Source organism: Mixophyes fleayi, chromosome 2 (genome assembly GCF_038048845.1).
Source record: "Mixophyes fleayi isolate aMixFle1 chromosome 2, aMixFle1.hap1, whole genome shotgun sequence".
Classification (NCBI taxonomy): domain Eukaryota; kingdom Metazoa; phylum Chordata; class Amphibia; order Anura; family Limnodynastidae; genus Mixophyes; species Mixophyes fleayi.
In genome coordinates this window covers 357,133,381-357,158,590 of record NC_134403.1, presented here as the reverse complement: position 1 = coordinate 357,158,590, position 25,210 = coordinate 357,133,381, and the positions used below count along the sequence as shown (strand labels likewise).

The 25,210-nt window shown below is 40.9% G+C and overlaps 1 protein-coding gene across 2 annotated transcripts; it reads right to left on the bottom strand.

Annotated features, from left to right (window-relative positions):
* Window positions 1–1,074: 1,074 nt before the first annotated feature.
* Window positions 1,075–25,183, bottom strand: LOC142139519 (trifunctional purine biosynthetic protein adenosine-3-like). Of its 2 annotated transcripts, none has more exons than XM_075197190.1 (16): window positions 24,719–25,183; window positions 22,759–22,846; window positions 19,950–20,035; window positions 19,490–19,628; window positions 16,250–16,406; window positions 16,054–16,130; window positions 13,778–13,896; window positions 13,086–13,284; window positions 8,136–8,387; window positions 6,814–6,966; window positions 5,791–5,994; window positions 4,205–4,336; window positions 3,464–3,594; window positions 2,768–2,909; window positions 1,952–2,055; window positions 1,075–1,450 (listed from the first exon to the last, which is right to left on the bottom strand). In XM_075197190.1, the coding sequence occupies exons 1-16, from the start codon at window positions 24,794–24,796 to the stop codon at window positions 1,268–1,270; spliced, it is 2,244 nt and encodes a 747-aa protein (XP_075053291.1). In that variant the 5' UTR covers window positions 24,797–25,183; the 3' UTR covers window positions 1,075–1,267. The 2 variants fall into 2 exon arrangements, with proteins under 2 accessions (XP_075053291.1, XP_075053292.1); XM_075197191.1 differs by having other exon boundaries at window positions 16,250–16,307.
* Between the last annotated feature and the right edge of the window lie 27 nt (window positions 25,184–25,210).

Here is a 25,210-nt window from a genome sequence, read left to right as displayed (position 1 = left end):
AAAACATGTTTTGTTTTTTTTCTGTAATCATCATTAGCAGCCCAGGGGTGCAAATACCCTGACAATTCAGTGGGATATTAATGTAATTTTCTTTTTGTAACACCAATTGCCGCAAATACAGCAAAATGTACCATCAAAATACAAAAAAAGTACCATTATTACTATGTCTACTTTTAAAATACTTTTCTTGTTTAAAGATTGAAGTAATAGAATTGTACAACCAAGAAACAGGAGAGATACAGAAATTACCAGTGAATGATGCACAAACACACAAGTCTGGTGAATAAATAATGTGACTTCCTTTAATAAAAAGAAGGCAACATATCAACTTACATAGATGGTATATTAAGTTGAATTTGAATGCATTAAAATTGAAAATGTTCATTCATTGGCAATGTAAGCCCCGATGTTATGCTGAATTTTTTTTGCTGATTACTTGCAAGCAAGGAATTTTCATCTCTATGCGGACAAGCTATAATTCATAATCGCCATTTATTTATATAGCGTCACTAATTCCGCAGTGCTGTACACAGAATTCACTCACATCAGTCCCTGCCCCATTGGGGCTTACAGTCTAAATTCCCTAACGCACGCACACGGGTTAATTTTGATAGCAGCCAATTAACCTTATAGTATGTTTTTAGAGTGTAGAAGGAAACCCACGCAAACATGGGGAGAACATACAAACTCCAATTTATCCATGGTTAAGTTATGATTCTTACATGTATTCATGTATCTGTTAGTATGTATATTGTATTCATTTTGTTGTAGCCCTGTCTCTTTTTTTTTTTCTTTTATACCAGTCCATATCCTCTATAAAAAAATAATTGACATGCAATAGGGTGAATTTTAAGGATTATGCTTATTCTTTATATGCTGTGTTTGTAGTTTTTATTAAAGTATGTGCATTGTATGTTATATAGACTGTTAGTTCAGTTGCCTTAATGGTGTACGATTCCATAATAGTGAAACTTTACCAATAGAGGATTTTCTAGTTTCAGATATGAAAGAATAAGAGTGGAAGAACAGACCAACTTTCAATTACACTGTAAACCTGTAGTCTGCGCTATCTCATTCTTGCAGGAATTAGTGTGCAATAAGGGCTGCTTTTATATTCTACATAAACAATAATGATTTGCCAACATGGAAGTGTCACAGCTAATCCGGAAACAAGCTCGGGCAGGGAATGGTGCAGTATATAACATGTAGCAAAGGCAGATATTGGCAGATAGCCTCATTGATAACGTTTCACAATACAGTGATGTGTTCAGTTCTCACTCTTCCAGCAGATATGGCCATCCACGTCCAGGCTTAGCGCTCCGCTGGCCACCAGATGTAGAGCTTTGACTACTGTTCTTTGTTCAGCTTCTTCCATTTGCTCAGACACTGGGACATCTGAGCCGGCTGTGACTGTCTCTTGTAGGATTATAGGTCCAGCAGAGCAGCCATCCTACATAAACAGGAGACGTTATTGTTGGCAAACTAAAAAATGTCATTTAGGTGTTACAATATACTTATATAACATACAGCAAAACACACTGCTTGTGTCATAGCACATAGTTGCCAACTGTCTCCAAATCTCCGGGACTGTGCCAAGGTTCTAAAATGCGTCTCTGGAAATGTCCCTATTTTTCAATATAAATAAATGACATAACCTTCCCATTGACACAATGTGGGACTTTTCAGATTAAGGCAGTGTTGGCTAACCTGTGACACTCCAGGTGTTGTGAAACTACAAGTGCCATCATGCTTTGCCAATATATAGCAGCTTATTGCTGGAAGGGTATGCTGGGACTTGTAGTTTCACAACACCTGGAGTGTCACAGGTTAGCCAACACTGTATTAAGGAAACTGGGGAAGGGGGGTGGGCACATATCAACACTGCTTGTACGGTGTTGATATGTGCAACTAAAACACGAGCAACAACAGTAATTAAATAGAAGCTACTTACAAGCATGAAGCAGACGGTGCAGCCACAGACTCTGGCACCCGTCATAGGCAGCTCGTCCATTTTGGACGATGGAAACAGTGATGTGTAGAGTTTCAGTATTTTTCCTAAAAAAATAAATGTTATACCTGTAACATTCACTGAAATAAGGATGCGTAGCCGGACATTTTGCACGAATGGCAAGTCTCATTTACAAACTGCAAAAAACACGTGGATCTGCCCTTTATTTGTGCAAGTTGGCGTATTTCTCCGCTAAGCACATTGCAAGGTGCATGCTCACGTTCTGGTCCTTAGAGCAGCCCCCCTCCTCTAAGAAGGGAGCGCAACTAAAGTTGTGGGATTGATAAATACTCGCAAATACACTTGGTGGAGTAACCCTACTTCCACTTTACAACCACTCAGCAAAACTTCAAACTCATTAATGTTTGCTGTACGGATGAAAATAAAACATTAAGAAGCAGGCAATGTTCTATAATTGAGTTTAACTTCTATTGTTTTAACTGTAAAATCAAACTGACTGACTAGTGAATTTGACAGTTGAACCTTATTACGATGGCCCAAAATTCACAATCATATCAAGGCCCGCAAACCATCCAAATCTGATACAATGTTTGAACTTGTTTGATTAATTTCAGCCTCTAATAATGGACTAAGATATAAATATTTTATTTGCTCCTGTCCAGGCTTCATTACTATAAAGATTCATAGTAGCCCTCACTTCTGATGGGCCCAGAACAATTTCCCCTTTTGTCCTTTAATAAATTAGCCTCGATATTATTGGCTCTTTGTGATTTGAGACAAAATATTTGCAACTGTTACCTTTCCATCTATGAAGAAATTGTTTTGACAAAGTCCGTCCAAACCCGGCAATGCAGATCAGGTCAATGGAGAATTCCTCCAGCACTTTGCAGATTGTGTTCTCAAATTCTGATTGACACCCGAACATTGTGTGGTCAATTACCTGGCATGATACATTATGACAAGACGTGATTATGTGCTGCACTCCCAATAGATTTATGTCATTCACAATCGTGCCAGTTTCAGTAATCGGTATTAATATTAGGTTTAGGATATAGTCAGGACTCCCTAGTTTTTCCCACCCAAAATCTTTAGCTTACAGTCACACCTTAGTGGTAACCACCCCTACCAGGACCAAAGGGCCGACTGGTCAAGATGAATCTCCTATGCTGCATGGGATCATGGTCAATTGATTCTTTATCTCCCCTTGTAAGTAAAATTGCGGAAGGTTTATGGACAAGCTAGGAGAGAGGTCCCTTAAGTCCTATAGCAGTCACATTAGTCTGTAATGCCAATACGGTTTTGCAGGATCAATGATGATAGCAAAGAAATTGTCTTAATCCAGCCTTATGTAAAATTGCCACCTAGGTGAAGTTATTTTAATAATTGATATTTTTCATTATAAAAACTAGGACGTTATTAGCTTGATGTGCCCAGATCAAGTGAAGATTCCCATGCCTCTGATTTGGGTGAGTGTAAACAAAGCGTAAGACCTACGCGTGTAGGGATCCCGGCTCCTGCAGCTCTCCGGAGTTCTTCCACAGCAATCTTGTTGGAGATGATAACGGCCAACCGCACACATCCGCCAAGCTGCCTAACTGCATCCATCATGATTTTCAGTTTAGTACCTCAAAGAACAAAATCATTTTGAGACAAGTCATACATCCCAACACTTTTCCTAGGGGTTAGGCTAGGGTATGGTATGCAAAACCAATTGAAGCTCATTTTTTTGAGTTTCAGTGGGGGCAGGTCTGGGTTTTGGGCTACCCTCCCAAACATCATTATTATAACCCACCACTGGTTTTTAATACTCTGTAAGATTTGTTCAGCATAATGTTTAAACTTGCGTAGCCATGTGGTATCATAATGTTCAGTTGTCAAGCACACATGACCTGCGTAATGGACTTACTCAACAGAAATGGGTATCGGTATAATGGATTTATATCTTGACAATGCAGTATGGATATAGGTAGGAGGTACCCACACCAATATTGAACGAATAATGATGAATCAAGTATGTACAATGGGATGTGTGAAGAAGGGGGTTCCATACCAAACACAACCCCACCTTCCCCTAAGAAAAACAGGCTATCAACATTAGTCTGAATGATAAAACGGACCATTGTGATGGGATTGTGGCACCATCCCTTACCAGAGCCATCTAATAGCTGATACAAGTACCACTGTCCCAATGGCATTTAAAAGAAATGTAGATTGATTAAAATATAAGTTGTCTACCTGTGGGGGATATTAACACAGCCACGTGTGAAATCTTAGCTGGTGATTTATTTACAATTACAGATTTCAATAACTGGAAAGTGTTCAGTCTTAAAGCTTCCAAAAGATGACGAACTCGTACGCGAGGTGAGCCTTGGAAAAAACAGAACAACACCACTAATAATAAGTCCAGGATCTGCCAGAGCACATGCGATAGATAGTGAGTTCTGACACATTGTCAGCTGTGTTATGCTTAAGGCAAAGGAATGAAATAATTTCTTTTTCCCCATACATCTGTCCGTATGTGTGTTCCTATACATCTAAACAAACAGGTCAACTCTGCTTGGGTCAGCTGACTTCTATCAAGTGTTCCATGATGGAATGTACAACTGACATAGAGCGGAACACACAAAGGTATCAGATCGCTTAACATATAGTTACTGAACCGTTCATTTTAACCGTGCTCACATGGTGCCTTTCTGCAGCTATAACCTTGCCTGTATGCTGTTGGTAAAATAATACTATATATATATATAATATATATATATATATATATATAAATATATATAAGTTAACCCGTGCATGATACTCATGCATTCTAGTCAAATCAAGCTACTTAAGGTGTTAAAAAGGTTCTTGTCATGCATTTGGGCCATAGCCCAGGCCTCAACCACCAACCACTCCCCACTATCACCCCCGGCAACCACCAACCACTCCCAACTGTCACTTCTCCTTCAAGAAATATATATATATATATTTTTTAAATCTTTATAAACACTTTTAACAATTAACAAATTAAATTAACAAATTAAAAACATCTTAGTATACCAAATTTCAGCCCTTTCTGATTTTTTTTTCCCACACACACTAAGAATTTAGTAGGTCAGTGTATAACTCCGCCCAGCAGGTGGCGCTGCAGCTTGGTTTTATTTTTTACACACACACACACACAGACAGACAGACTAACACACGCCACTAGACATTTATATATTAGATATATATATATGTATATATATGTATAATACTAGAAATAAATAAAAACTTTCTATGAATAGGGGTGTCCAAACTATATTGTATATGACCCAAAAATAGGGAATCTCATTGTTTAGAGTTACTACCACCCTATTAGCAGAAGCGCCGTGATGGAGTGGGTGGCTTATCATACGTTTGCAAATGTGTGCAACTGAGAATTCTGCATTTTTATGTACAAGTAGAAAAAGCAACTTCTTTACAGGTTATAGCAGTGTGCTGGGGGATTTTTCTCTGTGTTTGTTCCTTTTGGATAACCCCATCCTTTCAAGCACCTGCAATGAGCCTATAAATTGATCGACCAACGTAGCTCTCAATTTAAAAACACATATATGTATGACCCAAAACTAGTAACACTCATTGTTTTGAGTTCGGACCAACCTATTAGCAGAAGCACCTTGACGGGGCGGGTGGCTTACCATATGTTTAGAAATGTGTGTAACTGAGAATTCTGCATTTTTATGTGCAAGTAGAATAGCAGCTCTTGTACTGGTTTACAGCAGTATAGCTCTCTCTTCTCTCCCTCTCATATATATATATATATATCTTTATCACAGAAACAGCGCAAGGCAACTAACCTGAATGATGCTGAATCAGCGACCCCATCAGCCATGCCTCCTCCTCAGACTGAACCTGCGCCAGGATCTTCTGGGCTGCAGTCCTCTCTGCTATTAGCACAGCTCCTAGGCCACAGTTGAAGTTACAGACCAATCCCTGCTCGGACAGGTCTCCTTCCTTGTATAGCCAGGAAAAGATAGCCGGGATCTTCCAACAGAGAGCATCTGAGATTATACAGGCAGAGATATAGCATACAATGGTCCTTAATGTTTACATTTCTACGGTCTCCTGACATCTAAGTCAGAGGTTGGAAAACTTGTTTAAAGCACAAAGAAAACATTAGCTCTCTATGTCCATTCAGAATATTTATATAATAACCCTTCAATGAGAAAACAGGTCAATACAAAGTGAAACACAATGTGTTTAGTTGCTGTGGGATTTCCCATAACGACTTTCCATTGGCATCTTATTATTACTCAGTGGCTACACTGGACTAATGGTATTCTATACATGGATTGCACACCTGGATAACCTAAGCAACTTCCTAAGGTCTATAAGATATGGGGTCGAAAGACTGGCTACAGGACTGCAAATTACTTTATGTTTAATGGTTCTGTAACCAAGGATTTTCAAGACTAGTACATACTTTAACAAACTATGACTTTCCAGTAGCAGGGTATGCTGGCATTGTATTTCCATGGCAGTTGAAGAGCTACTGGTAAAGAACGCTTCTCTTGGCTAAGATCAAGTCTAGTTCTGTCCTAGGAGAAGGTGGTGACCCTTCTGATCATCGACAGGCTCCCTTGCTCCTCAGGCCAGGGAACAAGGTGAGAAAGCCCAGGAGCCAAGTTACGAAAGCTTGGTCAATGTCAACAAAATAGCAATGAGAAATTTCACAGTGTTTAACTGAAGGGAGACAAATGCTAAACTATATGCACAAGATAATTCTATATCGGCAGGTTGGATCACTAAAATACAATAGGCATCTAATCAGTATTTCAACTACATCATCATTCTTACCAGCAATATTCCCGATAGCTTACCTATAATAACAGCTAAGGACTCTGGGAGATATCGCAGAATACTTCCCACAAGTCCCCCATCAGTAACTGGAACACAGGCCCTGATGTGACCAGACTGGAGAGCATGGCGTATTGCGGGGCTGTATACCATGTCAGAGCTTATTATCACTTCACCTACAGACATAGAAAGATGCATTACTGGGATAAGTCCTAATTACTAAGTCATGTCACCCTATTTTCTCTTTTCTCTCACTTCATTCATAAGCCGTTCAGGATATGCTCCATGACATTGTAATTCACTTGACACTATGGTTTTACTGTATATATGGGTCCAGACCTGGCATTAAACCTTACTTAAATATAGGTTCTGCTAGTGTATCCTATCTGTGCTGTACTTGTAGTTGACTCCCGATTTAATCTCTGTTATTGCCCTGATGTCTTTAAAATGACTCACCCGACCTTGGCCCATGATCCCTACTCTGAATTTGGCTAATGATTTCATAGGCAAACCGAAGGCTTGGAGGTGGGTTTCCATGCACTAGGAAACCCCCCTCCAAGCCTGGGGCACTGTATAGTTGAGGTGACTGGACCCTGCCCCGCTTCACACGGCTGTGCTTGAAAAGGGAGAGCTGTGTGCACCTAACAGTAGTGCACGCAGCATTGCCCATGTATATTATGGGGATAGGAAGAGTTGGAGAGCAGCCAAGCACTGTCTAAAATTATAGCCACGCCCCCATGCATGCTGGTCACGCCCACTGGTGGCGTGGTGTGGTGACCCCACGCTACATATCCTGCGTTTGCCCCTGGATTTGGTATCGTGCTGTCTTAGCTCTGACCTTGTACTCAGTCTGGTCCTGCTTCTGCATTCCCATTTTGTACTGTTCCTGATATATTTACCCTTTACTGCTGCTCATTTCTGTTGCCTTCCAGTGTCTTGTGTGTGGCTAAGATCTGGTGGCTGCAGATTGCTAAAAGTGTACACGTTACCTACACACCGTGCTGGCAGCCATTTTGTACTCTGAGCCAATATTCCTGTCAGTGCAGATGCTCAGTTTACTGGGATCTAGTGACATCATTGAGGCACTTTGCCATCTGTGCTCGTGTCACAGTGATGTTACTAATATCTATGGCACTGATAGGCTGCATTCTGGCAAATAATGTTTCTGTCCACATGACTATTGCTTCAGCCCACAAAATGGCTGCCTTCACTGTGTTTGTGCCTGGCGCACTTTCACCATAGCATTAATGACTCTAAAACTAGGTGAGGTTATCACCCTGATGCACCATGTTGCTGCCTTTGACATATTTACAATTTAAGTTAAGTTCCTATAAAAGACTTTTACCACATTTTGTGACTCCATTGCTCATTGGCAATATTGATGTGTATTGTAGAGAGTGATTTTCCAGTATGTTTCTCAGAAGTCCCAGGCTGCTGCTGTGTACCCCAGGTGAAGGTAGTCCAATGAGCAGGTCTCCATCTCTCATCTGTTCCAGACGTGGTAGTCTGTGGTCCCTTTCCATTACACTCAATGCACATCCAAACAGGCTGTAGCCCCCATCAGGGCACGCTCCAGGCAGCTGTGTAATATCCCTTTCTGAGAAGAGACATATGATAAAATAACCACAGAACAGTGGCAAAGACAACACAAGGAGCGTATGTATAATGACCGAGCACATAAACCGCATTATAAACACCAGTGACCAGACTAACATGCTATTCCCTTATAGTAACCTCTAAATCACTTAAAGCTTAATATACTTACCAGATACCACCAGGTCTTGTCCAAACGTTGGAGGTGTTTACTGATTGGGAGGCTGGGAATTGTCACGAACCAATGGAAAATAGGACAAGTTACCTGCTAGTAGTTGACGGTACTAAGAGGCATGGAGTCTAACATGCCCCAGTGTTCACCAGGGACCCCCTCAAGGAGGTCTGGTCATAGCTGTGTGAGACGTGCGAGTCATAACCCTCACTGCCAGTCGCTGGCGAGGTAGCCAGAGGCCAAACATAGTCAGGGAAGTGAATCTCAGAACCAGGAGTTGCAAATAAAGTCAATTCGTGAAACAGAAGAATAGTCTGGGTAGCCAGGGTCAGAACCAGGAGATCCAAATGAAGCGCATTGTGAGACAGGAGATCGATCGGGGTAGTCAGGGTCAAACCAGGAGATCCAACAGAACCAGAATCGCTAGGCAAAAAATAGGTCAGATACAGGCAAGGATCAGCAACAGGAAATCCAAATAGAGCAGGACCAGGAGAGTCCCAGGACCAGGAGAGTCCCAAGGAACTGACAAACTACAGGAGCAGACCAAGTGGTGATCCAATACCAATTCTTTAAATTGGCTGCCCCAATTAAAGGTATTGGTGGTCAATGACGTCAAAACTGGCCAGCGACTTCTGGCAGGTAAGGCGTACGGCCCCACTGCAAGGAGAGATTGTGGTTGGCACCAGACAAGAACCAGATAGACTATATCAGGTTCAGGCAAGGTTCAATAACAAGCAGACAATGAATTCGAATTTAACATCAAGGTCAGGTTCAGGCAATATTTGGTCACTAGTAGGCAATGAGATACCAAAGCAGAATCCGGAGGCAACATTTCCAAATCCAAAGGTCAGGAAAGGCAGCAGTCAGGTGGATCAAGAGCCAGGAGCAGTCAGAAAGTCAGGTATTAGTAATAGAACCTCACAGGCAATGCAACCTTGGCAGGCCTGGACTTATATAGATGGCCAAATTCTGTGCCTTGAAAACGTGTGTTGCACGCCCACATCAGCGCTTTCCATTTCAGCCGAGTGTACTAATGGGCTCACCTCTTTCTAGGCTTCAAGTTTCACTGAAGTGGCCACAGTAGAAGACAGACACCAGATAGGCCTAGAAGTATCAGAAGATCTACAAACACAAACCTTATATTCCACCCCTCAAGGAAAGGCCCAAGGACTAAAATTTCCAAGTTTATCGAACTTGGTGGCATTCACCTTTTTATGAAGGCAATTGGTAGGGATATCTCTGGTTGATACCTCTGAATGTCCCTCTGGACTGTATCCCGTCCAGTGTACCAAATACTTTAAAGATCCTCATTGAATATCGGAGCCTAACATTTCTTGAAAGTCATATTGATCTTTTAATGCAATCTGGTTTTTATTGGTGAACACGAACTTACATAAACAGAGAATAAACATATACTTAGTAGAGCAAAACTATATTAAACATATTTACTTTATCAAATATGCAAACTGGATTCACATAATTAACAATATAAAACATTCAATGAGGATTGGGTGTCGGGAGGGGTTGGTCTAAGGAATATGAAAATATATCTTCATATTCTTATTAAGATTATGTCTTGGCACATGAGCCTAAACCCTTACTAAAGATTAAAATTAGGTCCATTAAATTGGGATGCTGGAGGTATCTTGTAGAGAGAGGATTGGGAGACTGCTGTACATTGGGAGGGTAAGGATTAAATATAAGGAATATTTAAAAATATTTTTTTATAACTATACAACTCTTTATACTAAACTAATAGCTACTAAGTAGCTGTGAACTCCAAGTATCTTTAAGTAGCAGAGACTGTTACATCCTCCATAACCATAACCATATAAACCATATAACCATATAAACCATATAACCATATAAACCATATAACCATATAAAATTCAATTCTCTCAAACAACTCTAGAATGGTCGGAGGGGATTTCTATCTGAGAAAGTCGATCGATTTAGCCACATTCACTAGATATTTTAGCAATGACATTTTAGATTTAGAGATAGGCATATTCATCAGACCGAGGATCCAAACATCTAGGGCCACATTTGGAATAGTTTGTTTTTTTTCACAATATTTTATTGTGGCAATAAACAATTTATCAATACATAAGACCACTGAAAATGCATAAACCACGTCAGCCAACGCACGGGCTGAGGTTATCACTCGGCAAAAATAACATTTGGAATGCTTAATGTGGATGATAACTACAATCTAACAGTGGCAGGATTAAAAATGTCTAAAGCTTAATAATAAATAAAATAATAAAGTCTAAATGGATCAGTACATTTATTTATCTTAGCTTAGAAGAGAGAAGGCATCATTTTAAGTTTTGTTGGAGAAAAGCAAACATTTTAATGAGATCTATCAGCAACTCCTGTTTGCGTCAAGATTCTTTTCGATTCTTCTATATGAATCATTTGAGGTGCCAAAGAATTGTGTAAGGATCCTTCAGTACATCTTTGGATGACGTAAATGAAAATCACTTTGAATGTTTACCAAAATATAGAACAGTTATGTCTCACTGGTTGAACATTATTGTTGTAGGCAAACCCAAGGAACAATATGTGTCCATTCAGACTGAGGTTCATGTACATAACATTTCAGGTTTTGCTTTAATGCCTGATTGATCTCTTCTGTCTGCCATTAGTCAGGAATGATACACAGAGGAATAATATACTAAGACTTTTGCCAAAAAGCCTTCCAAAATTTGGAGATGGACTGTGAACCTCTGTCTGATGCCACGTATCCTGGGATTCTGTGATATTTCATTGTATTTGTCATAAAAAAGTTGGCTAGTCTTTTGGAGGAGGGATTCTAAGGAAGAGATCAACAATGACCCAAATCACAGAACATCCATATGACACTGTAAATTTACAATTAAATCCACCGAAATTCCATCCTGGTTTAGGGTTCAAACAAAACATATAATTGTAGTCAAGTCTACTGAAGGCTGTAGTGAGCGGCTTTCCTGAGCTGGGTGCCTGGTGCTCCCATTCCGCATGACCTGACTAATCAGTCAGCATTCGCATCCACAATTGGGTTGCAACAACGCGTCTGCATACTCGGTTGCTGTAGAATCGGCAGTTCGAACAAACAGTAATTAGTCCAGAAAGACCTGCGTCTTCCACACAGGAAAGAACCATAACTGAAGTTGTACTGAGCATGTACTTGAAGCCAACAGACCTGTCTTCACAGCCCGGGTTACTGTGGTATTACAGTAGTCCTCCAATCTAGAAAGTCTTTGTTAACCTTGTGATTTATGTATGTGTAAATACCACAATAAAAATAATTCTGATATATTTATATATATATATATATATATATATATATATATATCTCTATATATATATACCTATCATCATCACCATTTATTTATAAGGCGCCACTGATTCCGCAGCGCTGTACAGAGAACTCACTCACATCAGTCCCTGTCCCATTGGAGCTTACAGTCTAAATTCCCTAACACACACACACACACACACAGACACAGACTAGGATCAATTTTGATAGCAGCCAATTACCCTACTAGTATGTTTTTGGAGTGTGGGAGGAAACCCACGCAAACACGGGGAGAACATACAAACTCCACACTGATAAGGCCATGGTCGGGGATTGAACTCATGACCCCAGTGCTGTGAGGTAGAAGTGCTAACCACTAAGCCACCATATATATATGTAATAAGATATATATCACAATGATTTTTATCTAAAAAATGATAGAGAACAGTGCATGTAAATTTAACTGAGGCACTAAGAACAATTGCTTGTAAATAAACATCAGGTTCACTTGAATATTTAAAAGCAATTGATCCTTGTCCAGAAATTTTGTTTGTGAGCACCATGAATCCTCAGATCATTTATCTATTGTTCCAGAGACAGATGCTGGCGTCCTGTGTTCTGGTCTTGCTTCCAAATTATCCTCGAGTCAGGCTCAAGCTCCCTCTGACATTTCTTTATGAGTCCTGTTTGTAGCTCCTAGTCTTTGGCAAGGAGATATGTACAAAGTCAGCTCTCCTCGGCTTTTCAAGGATCTTAGAGTCAGAATGACCATCCAATTTCTAAAAAAAACCTCCTAAAAATATCTGTTTTGTTTCTGACCTTTCAAAGTGTAAAATCTTGTGCAAATTGTTTTCCTTCTGGTCAGTTAACCCCTTTATATGTTTTGTTTGAACCGTGAACCAGGACCAAGACTCAGTGTGCAAGAATGCAATATAGGTATGCAGTAGAGTTCCAGTTATCAAGAAGACAAGGTCAGGTTAACGCGAGGTTGATAACTAGCTGGCAACAAAGTATAAAAATAAAATCCAAAGTCAAGGTCGGTTATCTAGATCTGAAAGGTCAGTGTATAGAGTAGTCAAGTAGAGTCAAACTCAATACACGTCAATACCCTTCATTATGTCAGAGCACACCAACACACTCACATCCACTTACAGTTTGTGTGCACCTACGTATATAGACTGCATGGATTGTAGTTGGTAACTAGATAGGAGCACATCCTCCTAAATGTATCAGAAGATCACTAACATTACCCAATAAGGTGCTCCCAGACATTCTACAGCCCTCCGCTAATCCTTCAGATATTGCTCCAATCACATCCACAGGAAGTTTTCCGTATGCAAAATAAGGCATGAAAAATGTAGTCTGCGCTCCTTTGGACAACAGGTCATTAATGCATGTGGTGACAAGTCCTTGAGCTGCCAACTTGTGAAGATTACATGCCTGGGCCACCTAAACTCAGAGAAGACAACAAGAGAACTTCACTTGTGATTCACTGCATATCAACTTAAATAAACACGTAAAAGATACACTTAATAAAAAGCCCTATACAAATCTTATTTTTATTCCTTACATATATTGTAAAATTCAGAGGATGGCAGTTTCTTCTTGTCTAGGAATGAATTCCTACTGAATTAACAGGCTACATTCTTAAGTATATTGGTTCCGTCTATACTGTGTGTAGGTAATGGGTATAATTTCAACAACTTTTCATTTTTTATGAAAGTGAAAAATTCCTTCTTGACTCCTAAATTACAATTTAAATACACTCTGCAACAATATTTCAAGAGCATGCAATTTCACTAATCCAGTATTTTTCTTTTTTTTTAACTAAATACAGTCAGACCTATGCACAGATTCCAAGTTCTCTGACAAGGCATTGCACAACTTTACTACTCTTACTGCAAAGAACCTTCGTACAAGTTACTCTTATAAATCGACTTACCTTTAATTTTTCTCCAATGCTGTTGGTTGTGCATACAAACAGTGGGTCCTTGTACGGAGCCGTGTTCACTTCAAAATAACTAACATGTCTACCGAGTGACCGATGGACATCTGTCATGGCTAAAAATTAAAAATCAGAATGAGAGAGTAGAGGAGAGAATCAATGCGGCAATAGCTTCTACTAATCACGCTCGCTATCACCTTAAAATGAGTTGTACGGCCGACCTATAGCTCCTGACAAATTGCTTCTGCTAGAGAAGGACCAAAAGTTGGGAAACACCATAATCATGTTTAGCTGCTTAGTCTGGTGTGTGAACGTGTTTCCTGCTCTGCTCTCTATTGGTGACATCAACTATTATTTAAAGAGTCACCTGTTTGTGACCGAAATCCTTTGGGAGAACGTGGGGCTCCCCATACCAAGCCAAGGTTAGGAAGGTCTCTAGAGTAGATGGAAGGTAAATATAGTTTTTGGCAACTATGGTGTCAGAGCCTGTTTAAGAATCTGGACAATACTATAGTAAAGGGCCACCCTGACTTCCAACTGTATACTGTGCTACTTGTCTCTTCACTTATACATATTCCCCACCTGATCATCCAGGTGCCGGCAGCAACTAGTCACGCAGTTTATTCGGAACCTTACGTGTGTGGTAAATATTGCCATTTGGAGACTCCTGGGGTACCTAGTAACATAGTTGATGAGGTTGAAAAAAGACACCAGTCCATCAAGTTCAACTTATTTGGATCTCCTGCGATCCCTCACTTATATTTGAAATTGATCCAACCGCCAAACTGTTTCAATTGTGAAGATCCCCCCAGACTCAATATTGCAGTCCTATTTTTACCCTATATCCACTACTATCCTTCATTTTGATTAATGGTCGTATCCCTGGATACACTTTTCCGCTAAAAATTTGTCTAACCCTTTCTTAAACATATCTATTGAATCTGCCATCACAACCTTCCCTGGCAGTGAATTCCATATCTTGGCTGCCCTTACTGTAAAGAACCCTTCCTCTGCTGGTTGTGAAACTTCCTCTCCTCTAACCAGAGGGGGTGACCGCGTGTCCTGTGTATAGTCCTTGGGGTAAAAAGTTCCCATGAAAGTTCTCTTTAGTTGTCTCTCAACTGAAAACCACATGAATGTATGACCCAATAAAAGGACTCTCATTGTTTAGAGTTAGGACCACCCTATTACCAGAAGCGCCTTGATGGGACAGGTGCAAGGCCGGATTAAGGGGGAAGCACAGGGGGCACGTGGCCCGGGCCCACCAGAGCCTTAATCCAGCTCTGGACGGGTGGCTTATCATATATTTGTTGAGAATTCTACATTTTATGTACAAGCAGAATAGCAGCTCTTTTACTGGTTCACAGCAGTGTGCTGGGGAATTTTTCTTCTTTGTTTGTTTCCATGTGTGTGGTAAATCAGCCTGGTCTGGGAAACACAATGGGGCATTTATTTTAAAACTCCTGCACCGGAAGTGCAAAAGTTGCTGCTCATAACATGCAACATGTCTACAACTGAAGAAGAACTTTTTTCTCCCTCATTTCTGACTGATGCAACTTTTTTGGATCCTGTCACTAGAAGGGGTGTGGTTCGGGGGAGGATTTTTACTGCCTGAGCTTCTGACATATTTAGCAAAATTACATAATTTCTGACATTTTAGAGCCCCAAATAAAACATACAATTCACGTCAGTTTAGACAGTATCGCAAGTGCTGGTGGTCTGAACAGGAAAAAACTGCACATTGATAGAAGGTCTTCGACATTTCTGTAAATGTTGTGTAAGGAAAAGGATTCCTTTAAAAAAAATACCCCAAACTATTTGTCTGCCCTATCTCTGCAGTGCACCGTGTCTTGCACATAGTGTGTAGCCTAAGACTTGTAGCCTTGAATGCAAAATGGTGGTGTTGCCCATAGCAACCAATCAGATTCTAGCTATCATTTATCTAGCACATTGTTGAAAATGATAACTAGAATCTGATTGGCTGCTATGGGCAACACCACCATTTTCCATTCAAGGTTTGATAAATCTACCCCATTATTGACATCTACAGTCTCATGGTGAATATGCATTTTAATTTTTCACTTCAGATATTTATAATTTTTGGGTTATTTATTCCAGTCCATTTATAGGAACAGTTCAATGTATAATTGTATACATTTATTAGAAATTGTGCTTTCACACTGTACTCACTATTTATATTAAAGGTCCGATTTATTTTTCCTGTAATGGAAAACAGTGTAATGTTTTACATCACCCTCATCCTGAGACAATACCTGTGGATCCAGCTTGTGCAGCATCAGAAGAAGATTCTTTCTTCTCATGAGTCTCATTGGGATAAAGAACTTTACATCTGTCTCCAGACATAGAAACAAACAGTGAAATGCAAAACACAACAGTAGTTTATTGCTGGCCCTGAATATGTTCTCTATTCTGTGCACATTATATAGGGTAAAACAGACTTCAACTCACCTGTTTCTACCCTGATGATTAATATCTGGAGACGCTCCATTGTTCCGGTAGGCAGTACCTGAAAATGACACAACTGTGGTACATTTGGTGGGTACTTCAGAAGAAGAAATCATATCCTCAGGATCGGGATGAAACTGCTCTAGATCCTGCTGTGTGGCTGTGGGAAATTATTGAATTATTGCACATTAGTGTTATACAGGTTTATCTGATTAAAGAAATGTGGCCATTATATCAGTAATTACATTATATGAACTAAGACATACAGAAGTTGGTTGGGCCACGGGATTAATGGTATCCTGGGTATGGATCACGTGATTAGGGAAGGCTAGGCCGTGACACCAGGCCAGTTAGTGGTGGCTGGGCTGTGGTGTTCAGATAATCTTAACTGGCCTGGGCCCTCACGGTGTATACTGGTTGGGGAGGGAGGGGGGGAAGTTACCCTCTTCCCCTCCAGTCACCATAACCCCTGACCTTTTTTGACAAGTAATTTACTTCATTGTTCAAATGGAGACGAGGACCCTAAAATATGCTGATTACATTAATGGTGGGTGAGCTGAGGCAATCAACTAGACTTATACCTCATTCCCCATTGGTTAAATTATCTCTACCTCAGCACATGTGACCATGCACCATGTCAGCTCCTAAATGACCCTGCTCCTTCCATCATCTCCCTGTAGCATTCCGATTCCCTCCATTCTTCTTTCACCATCCCTCAGTCTCTTGCTCTCTGTTTGCCTCCATTATTTTCCTTACATTATAACACTGCCCTTATTTTGTCCAGCACTATATTCCCTAATACAATCAAAGGGATGTACATGGTGACGTTCTGCTCGCTTCTTCTGAGACAGCGCTTGTAATGCCACGGCTGCCTGCTCCTTCTCCCTCTCTCTGACACTCCAGTGGTGACAGCGGTAATTACTTGCAAGAAGAAGTTGAGAGTTACACAGCAATCTCCTGTGATCTTTATTGCAATCAATGCATAAGCACATACTTGCCAACTCTCCCGGAAAGTCTGGGAGACTCCCGAAATTCGGGCTCCCGCGATAGCTGGCATGTCTCCCGCATCCCAAAATGAGGAGATTAACCGAGAATCGTGTCATTTTGCCCCCCCTTTAACAAAAACGTCATTTTACTTGTGGGGACGGGGCCAAAATGATGCAATTCGAGTCGACCCGCCCCCTCCGGCCCATTAGTCACGCCCCTCTCCCGGACTTCGCCTACTTAAAGTAGGCAAGTATGCATAAGCACTGTGGTTACTGACACCGTGAGTGGAGTAGGAGCTGAGAAGGGAGAATACTTCCTCTCACTCTAATGTCCCTACTGCACTCATGCTGTCCGTCACTAAGAATGTGGTTGCAAAAGGAGCAATGACTGGTGGGTTTGGCTGCACGTCTTCTATGGTCAGTTATTGAAGAGTGCAGCAACTGGAGCTACTGGGCAGGGAGAAGAAACACATTTGCAGCCAAAAAGAGAAATGATGATTTGATGGGCTACACCCACTTTACTTTCTTGCATTAACTCCACTCAAAAAGGACTTTTCCTAATCATTACTTGTCTGAAATATCCTGTTGAAAATTCAGAAACAAGCAGTTAATGCCATTTTACCAATAGGCTGTGAATAAATGCCCTTCCTTAGCAACATCTCTAACCATGGAAACAGTCAGTGCAGTCCAAATTGTTTTCTATAATTACAGATATTGTAAAGGAAAGTCAATTTTTAAACAACATATCAAATTGCAACAAAAATATGTTTCTGTCTTTTCAAAAGGTGATTTCAGGCAGAAGTCCTACTTCAAGTACCAGCAGTTAATACAGTTAGATGCAATATCAAACACAATTATTCTATTTAGAGATCCTGAATAAGTGAGACAGTCACCCAAATTCGTGATTACCCCACCAGATTAGGACAGTTGGCAGACTGTCCTGCTCTCTCCTACCTGTTCTTATCACTTTCACCACCTGTGGCTGCTGGTGTCTTTAGATCAGCTGCTGCTTGTCTGGACCCCCTCCCTTCCCTTACACATTAGATTAACATACCCCTCCCTTCCCTTACACATTATATTAACATAACCCCCTCCCTTCCCTCACACATTATATTAACATAACCCCCTTCCTTCCCTCACACATTATATTAACATAACCCCCTCCCTTCCCTCACACATTATATTAACATAACCCCCTCCCTTCCCTCACACATTATATTAACATAACCCGTCCCTTCCCTCACACATTATATTAACATACCCCTCCCTTCCCTTACACATTAGATTAACATAGCCCCCTCCCTTCCCCTACACATTATATTAACATACCCCTCCCTTCCCTTACACATTATATTAACATACCCCTCCCTTCCCTTACACATTATATTAATATAGCCCCTCCCTTCCCTTACACATTATATTAACATAACCCCCTCCCTTCACTCATACATTATATTAACATACCCTTCCCTTCCCTCTCACATTATATTAATATACCCCCCTCCCTTCCCTCACATTTACCTTGTTCCATCCGCGCTGTGTTGGAGGGTCAGACTCCTCTGTCTGTCTGTCTTGCAGCTCTGCACAAGGGACGGCCCATGTCATGTCATGTGTGTCCCATATGACACTTGGCTCTTACAGGATAGGAGGCCACACAGAGGGGGAGGTACGGATCATAAGATCTGTGATGACAGGAATGATGGTGGCTGACCCCGGAGGATTGGCTAGCCACCAACTACTGCACTGTTCCCCTGCTGGCACCTGGTCCAGGGGGCCCTCTGATGTGCCCCTGGTGCCCCCCCTACCTTATCCCGGCTCAGCTGTGTTCATCCAACCTTGGCACGCCCCTACTGTACATTGACTACATGCATTACCCCCTTCCCCTCATCGTTCTGTCCCTGAAATCGTAGGCTGTATTACGGGTCCTTTGTGCTAGAAGATTAATTGGATGATCTTGCACACACTGGCATAGATTCTGGTTATGGGCATACGCAGAGTGATTTTCCGCAAAATACAGCACGTATCAGCATTTACGTTCCTTAGTGAATCAGGCTCCTTCCTGCTCTGGTCCTCACAACAACAATGCAGCATCCCATGTAGGCACTGCAGAAGTATGAACATAAGAAAAACAAAGACACTCTCACGTCTCAGAGTTATTCTTGGTTATAAAGCTGTTGTTATATAGTTCATTCAACTATTCTGACAATAAACCCTAATAATAAGTCAGTGTAAGTGCGATGTGTCCTGTCTCACTTACTGTGTATTCCTCTCCCCCTTGAGGAAGCATTAACCACAGGTCTATCCAGAGACCACACTGGTAACTGAGAGCAGAGTCTTCCTTCAGCGGCTGCTGCGATTACTTCATAAAGATCCGACTTCAGTAGTGGAAAAATTATCTGTTAAGGACAATAAAACATATTCGCATGTTTCCAAAAGTTTACATTGTGTTTGTCATTTCGAGCATCACTTAAAAAAAGTTTTAATTCAATGAATGAGAAATTTAAAATCAGAAGTAATTAGTGGAGAAAGGGAAAACATTTGGTGTGGCCCAATTTTTTGAGGCGTCGCACCGCTGCCTCATTTTACCCCAGGGTTGGCTGTTTAGAATATTTCAATGTGACCTTGTTTGCTCACTCTAGCAGCACGAGGAAACGTGTGGAGGCCACAGGAGCATTTTAAAGATAGAAGGTTATATAGAATATTACATCGAACTTCACCTGACTCTCCAGATCCTGGAAGGTGCATTTGAGTCCGAGAACAACTGGACCTTTTTCAGTCACCATTATTTTGGCACCAAAGAGACCTAGTGAGATAATGAACAGTGTTAGTAAATAAATATACTTCTGAATACCTGCACGTGAACATCGCTGATGTCTACATTTTTTGTTACATATTTGTAGTCAGTTTACTTTTTTCAGCACCCAAAATGCCTTAAACATCTATGGGGATAATGGCGAAATACTGTAAGATACACATATGTGCCTAATTTTCCAGATTTCCATCACGTTTGCAAGGGGCGGTATATTGATGACACAATTCTATGCGTTGTTACACTCTTTGGAGGTACACTTACTTGGAGGTACTTTACTGATAAAATTGCTTGTTGGTAAAGTCCAAGAAGCAACATGAAAAAATAAATATAAAAAAAACTTTCTATGCTCTCCCTTGAACAGTGATGTAGTAGGCATGTGTCCAGTGTTTATATTTGGTAAATACAACCCTGGTGATTGCTAAGAAACACCTTTAGATTTATACACAAGGCAACAGTTCACAACCTTTTTGGTATCATAAAACCTCTGATATCACATGATGGTTTTCACCTATGTAAAAATATTTTAATAAATAAAATCAGCATTGTGAAAAAGACGAGTGTGTTGGAAAAGCAAAGTTAATGGAGACGTCTAACCAATAACTTTATCTAACAGATGACCCACTGCCACAAACTGTTCTGAAGAATCTCGACTACTGCCTATAACATTCACTTCTCCAGGGCTGACATTTCCATGAATACACAAAATGTGCAATGCCACCCTGTGACTGGATCACATATAAATAACTTATGGTGTGAATTTATTTAAAGGAAATAGCGCTGGGTGCTTTTTTATATAAATTGGCAATGCACTTATTTTTAATATTGTGTATAGTTTGAGATAGGAAATCGTTATTTCTTCGACCAGGGTAGAAAATGTATTTTTTTCGGTTTAGCCTCTCTAGATGAAATGCAATATGTCTGATGTATATATCTGATACAATGAGCCTTTGTTTACCAAGCCTTTGGTGTATTGTGATGTGAGGAAGTGGCTTGTTTTGGTTTTTTTTGTTGTTCTGTGGGAATGTGTATTCGGCGACTGTCTGAAGTATTCATGCCAGTCAAACCTTTTGACTTACTAGTGGGTCTCCTGCCTCTGAAATAAGATCCAGGAAATCACAGCAAGGTTTTTAAGAATTTCATAGCTCAAGTGTAAATATTAGTGGCTTTGCAATGCATGTAAATCCATGTTTGTGTAAATATGTTATATCCTGATGCTACAAATAGCCTGTGTCTAAATTGTATAAAAGGCACTAGCTTGTATTGGAAACTTGTTCTTCTGATCACTGGTACCTCTAACCAGTGAGAGCAAATAAACATCTTGCTTCAAAGACCTGCTTGAAAACATCTTCAATATTGCTGTATTCCTGTGACCTGCAGATAAGACCCTAACTCTAATCCATTCTCCGGCTGTCTCTGAGGTTTGGACCCAAACTTTCCAGTACCACCACTCTGCCTGCTACCCAGCAGCCGTGGTCAATGTGATAGGCCAGGGGAGATCCATCCACAGCAAACCTGATCCATAGAAAGAGGTCAGAAGTAGCAGCCCAGGTACACCAGCAACGAGATACGCTAGCAGCATCAGTTACCCAGAAGAACCCGGTTCTGGATGCTGGTATAGGAGTCCAGTGGTGGCAGCCTTTGTAAGTCCCTCCTACTGCAGCAAGAGGGCACATTTGGAATAACGAAAGGGAACGGTGGCAAAGTGAGCCCAGCCGGTTCCCAGCAACAACAGACAGGATGGCATAGGCGATCCATCCTGTCACACACCCCAATCAGCTTTATCCCGCTATATTTACACAGACTTCTCCAGGACGTCAGTCCTGGTAAAGTGACCATATTCACTGCCAGCGGTGGGCAGTTATTCTGGATCATTAGGGGTCCTGGACACACAATGTTCTTCTAATAGGGGTAGGGCCGTAAAATAAAAGTGTAGCATGGACATATTTAATTGCAGACAATTTAATTTACTGACAATTAAGATATAGGGGCATATTTAGCAACACGTCCCTAATCTGGGCGATAAGTAGGATTTTTAATGCATCGATTAAAGATCTCTTATAGTTGGCATTTATTAAAACAAATATTATACGGGTAGTTGCGCAATACTGGCCCGGAGCGGTAGCAATTGACTTACCACTTCACAGACCAGTTCCCTTACTGAATTACAGTTGCGCAGTGAAACTGAAAACCCAGATTTGGAATTCAGTTCCACTAGGTGGGAAAAAAATATTTAGTTTAAAAATAGAAATAATTAATTTAAAAAAATATTGTTTAAAACAGTATTACATTTTTAAAAATGCCTTTTTCTGGGAACCAATAATTTTTTTAATGCTTAATTGTATTATAACAGAACAGATATCACAGCGGTAGAAATATAATCGCAATACGTGTTGAAAAGACTTCCCCATGCAACCTGGGATTTCAACCTAATAATATAAAGATGTCCAGACATCTAGGCATCCCCGTCACATCCAATAGACTAGGATAAAATATATTATAATATATAAATAAATGGGCTGAAATTAACTGCATATGGTTACAGACAGACTACACTAAACGTATGTGTACCATAGGTTAGTAAGTGATTTAGATGTAATGAAGGTGGTGCCCCTAGACAAATGTCTATATTGCCTTCAATATTCAGAAACATAGCCCTGATAAAATAATATATTACACATTAATTAGTATACAGACTGATATAATAATACACTTACCTGCATAATTCCAACCTTCCTCTTTCATGGCGTCTCCGGCTTTCAGGAGTATTTCATCATGAATCATCTTGGAAATGTTTTCTGACAGCTACCAAACAGCGTATATTGAAGAAGATACAATATTATTATTATTATTATTATCTTCAACTTAAAAGGCGCCACAAAGGGTCCGCTGTGCCATACATTACATATACAGAAAACAGAGACCCAAGACACAACATGATACAGAAAGAACAAATATATACACAAACACAGGTAACAAGGTAAAGCAAATCAGATTATTTCTGGGACAGATAGTGAAAGGGATGGTAGAAATCAGCAAGAAGTAGGCCGAAGCTTAAGAAAACAGGGCTAGGGGAGCAGGCCAAGAGGTACAGAGGGTGATGGAATAGTAGAATGAGCACACAAGGAAAGAGGGCCCTGCTCATGAGAGCTTACATCCTAAAGGGAAGGGGGAGAAACAAATAGGGTGGTACTAACTGAGGGAGAGAGTTTGGAGGAGGACTGAAAGACTTGAATAAAGAAATGAGTCTTAAGGGCACGCTTGAAGCCTTTGAGAGTAGATGCTAACCTGATGGAACGTGGAAGATCGTTCCACAGCAGGGGAGCAGCCCGGGCAGAGTCCTGAAGACGAGAGTGAGAGGAGGTGATCAGTGAAGTAGTGAGGCGGCGGTCAGAGGCAGAGCGGAGAGGGCGGCTAGGAGTGTAGGTAGACATGAGATTGGAGATGTAGGGAGGGGAGGATTGCTTAAGAGCTTTAAAGGTGAGGGTGAGGAGTTTAAATTTAATTCTGTAGGGCATGGGGAGCCAATGTAGTGACTGTTGGAGGGAGACAGCAGAGATAGAGCGGTGGGAGACAAAAATGAGGCGGGCAGCAGCATTGAGGATAGACTTAAGAGGGTCAAGGTGAGAATCAGGTAGGCCAGAGAGAAGGAGGTTACAGTAGTGAAGGCGAGAGATTACAAGCGAGTGAACAAGGGTTTTCGTAGCTGTGAGAAAGGGGCGTATCTTGGATATATTCCGAAGGTGGAAGTAGCAGGATTTTGAGAGGGACAGAATGTGAGGCTTGAATGAGAGGGAGGAATCAAGGATGACCCCAAGGCATCGGACTTGGGGGACAGAAACGAGGGTAGTGTTATTAACAGAAATAGAGAGGGGGGAGGTGGGAGAGTCCTGGAAGACTATAAGCTCAGTCTTGGAAATATTGAGTTTAAGGAAACGTTGGGACATCCAAGATGATATGGCCGAGAGACAGGAGAAGACACAAGACAGAGGGGAAGGGGAGAGGTCAGGGGATGAAAGATAAATTTGGGTATCATCAGCATAGAGGTGGTACTGGAGGCCAAAGGAGCGGATGAGAACACCAAGGGAGGAGGTGTAGAGGGAGAAAAGCAAGGGGCTAAGAACGGAGCTTTGAGGAACAATATAGAATTAAGATACTATACTGACAATAATGCATGGCTTCTATATATAAAATAAAATGGGCTTCCTGACAAAACAACATACATCCCAGAGGTACTGTAGGAAGCCCATTGTAGTATTAGTATAGGGGGAAAGTTTTGTGACAGTTGAGTTATCCTTTAATGCATAAATCATGAAGCACAGTGGGAAGTGTAATAAAAAGGAGGAAATAAAAAGGTTTAGTAGATTGGGAACTACCACAGTGACCCAGTATTACACTTTGATACCTGCACAGCGTATATATATATACATGGTACATATGCAATCTGCCCTAGCATAGTCTATAAACCTTATGGCATAATAAACTGGTGGTTTGAATTGATGGGTTTTCAATCATCATTTAGTGTCATAAGTGATAATGGGAGAGGGGGGCAGTTCCAGGTCCCCTCCCCACTAAACATGCCAGAGAAGAAATATCTGTTGGGTGTAATGGTGATAACTTGTGTAATGCTGACCGGTAATACATTTAACTGCGACCAAAGTATTAATCAAATCTTACCTGGGTGCTCCCTGAAGATATAAGTTGTGGAACTTTATTTAAGCCTACACAATGCTTCTGGATGTGCAGAAAAGGCATAGGGGCGAGCGTAATTCCATCAGTGATACACTGACACTATAAGAATGCAAAAACACTTAAATTGTGTAAGACAGATAGCTCCAGGTGCACATGAGCAATTACAGCAATATCTATAATATGGGGCAGCATGGTGGCTCAGTGGTTAGCACTTCTGCCTCACAGCGCTGGGGTCATGAGTTCAATTCCCGACCATGGCCTTATCTGTGTGGAGTTTGTATGTTCTCCCTGTGTTTGTGTGGGTTTCCTCCGGGTGCTCCGGTTTCCTCCCACATTCCAAAAACATACTAGTAGGTTAATTGGCTGCTATCAAACTTGACCCTAGTCTGTCTGTCTGTGTGTCTGTGTATTAGGGAATTTAGACTGTAAGCTCCAATGGGGCAGGGACTGATGTGAGTGAGTTCTCTGTACAGCGCT

Coding starts and splice junctions, on each gene's coding strand:
- LOC142139519 (XM_075197190.1), bottom strand. CDS start 24,796: ATGCCTTTTCTGCACATCCAGAAGCATTGTGTAGGCTTAAATAAAGTT. Junction 16,407..19,489: donor AAGGGGGAGAGGAATACACA/GTAAGTGAGACA, acceptor AATTTCCCACAG/CCACACAGCAGGATCTAGAG. Junction 5,995..6,813: donor GTCCTTAGCTGTTATTATAG/GTAAGCTATCGG, acceptor GTATAATCTCAG/ATGCTCTCTGTTGGAAGATC.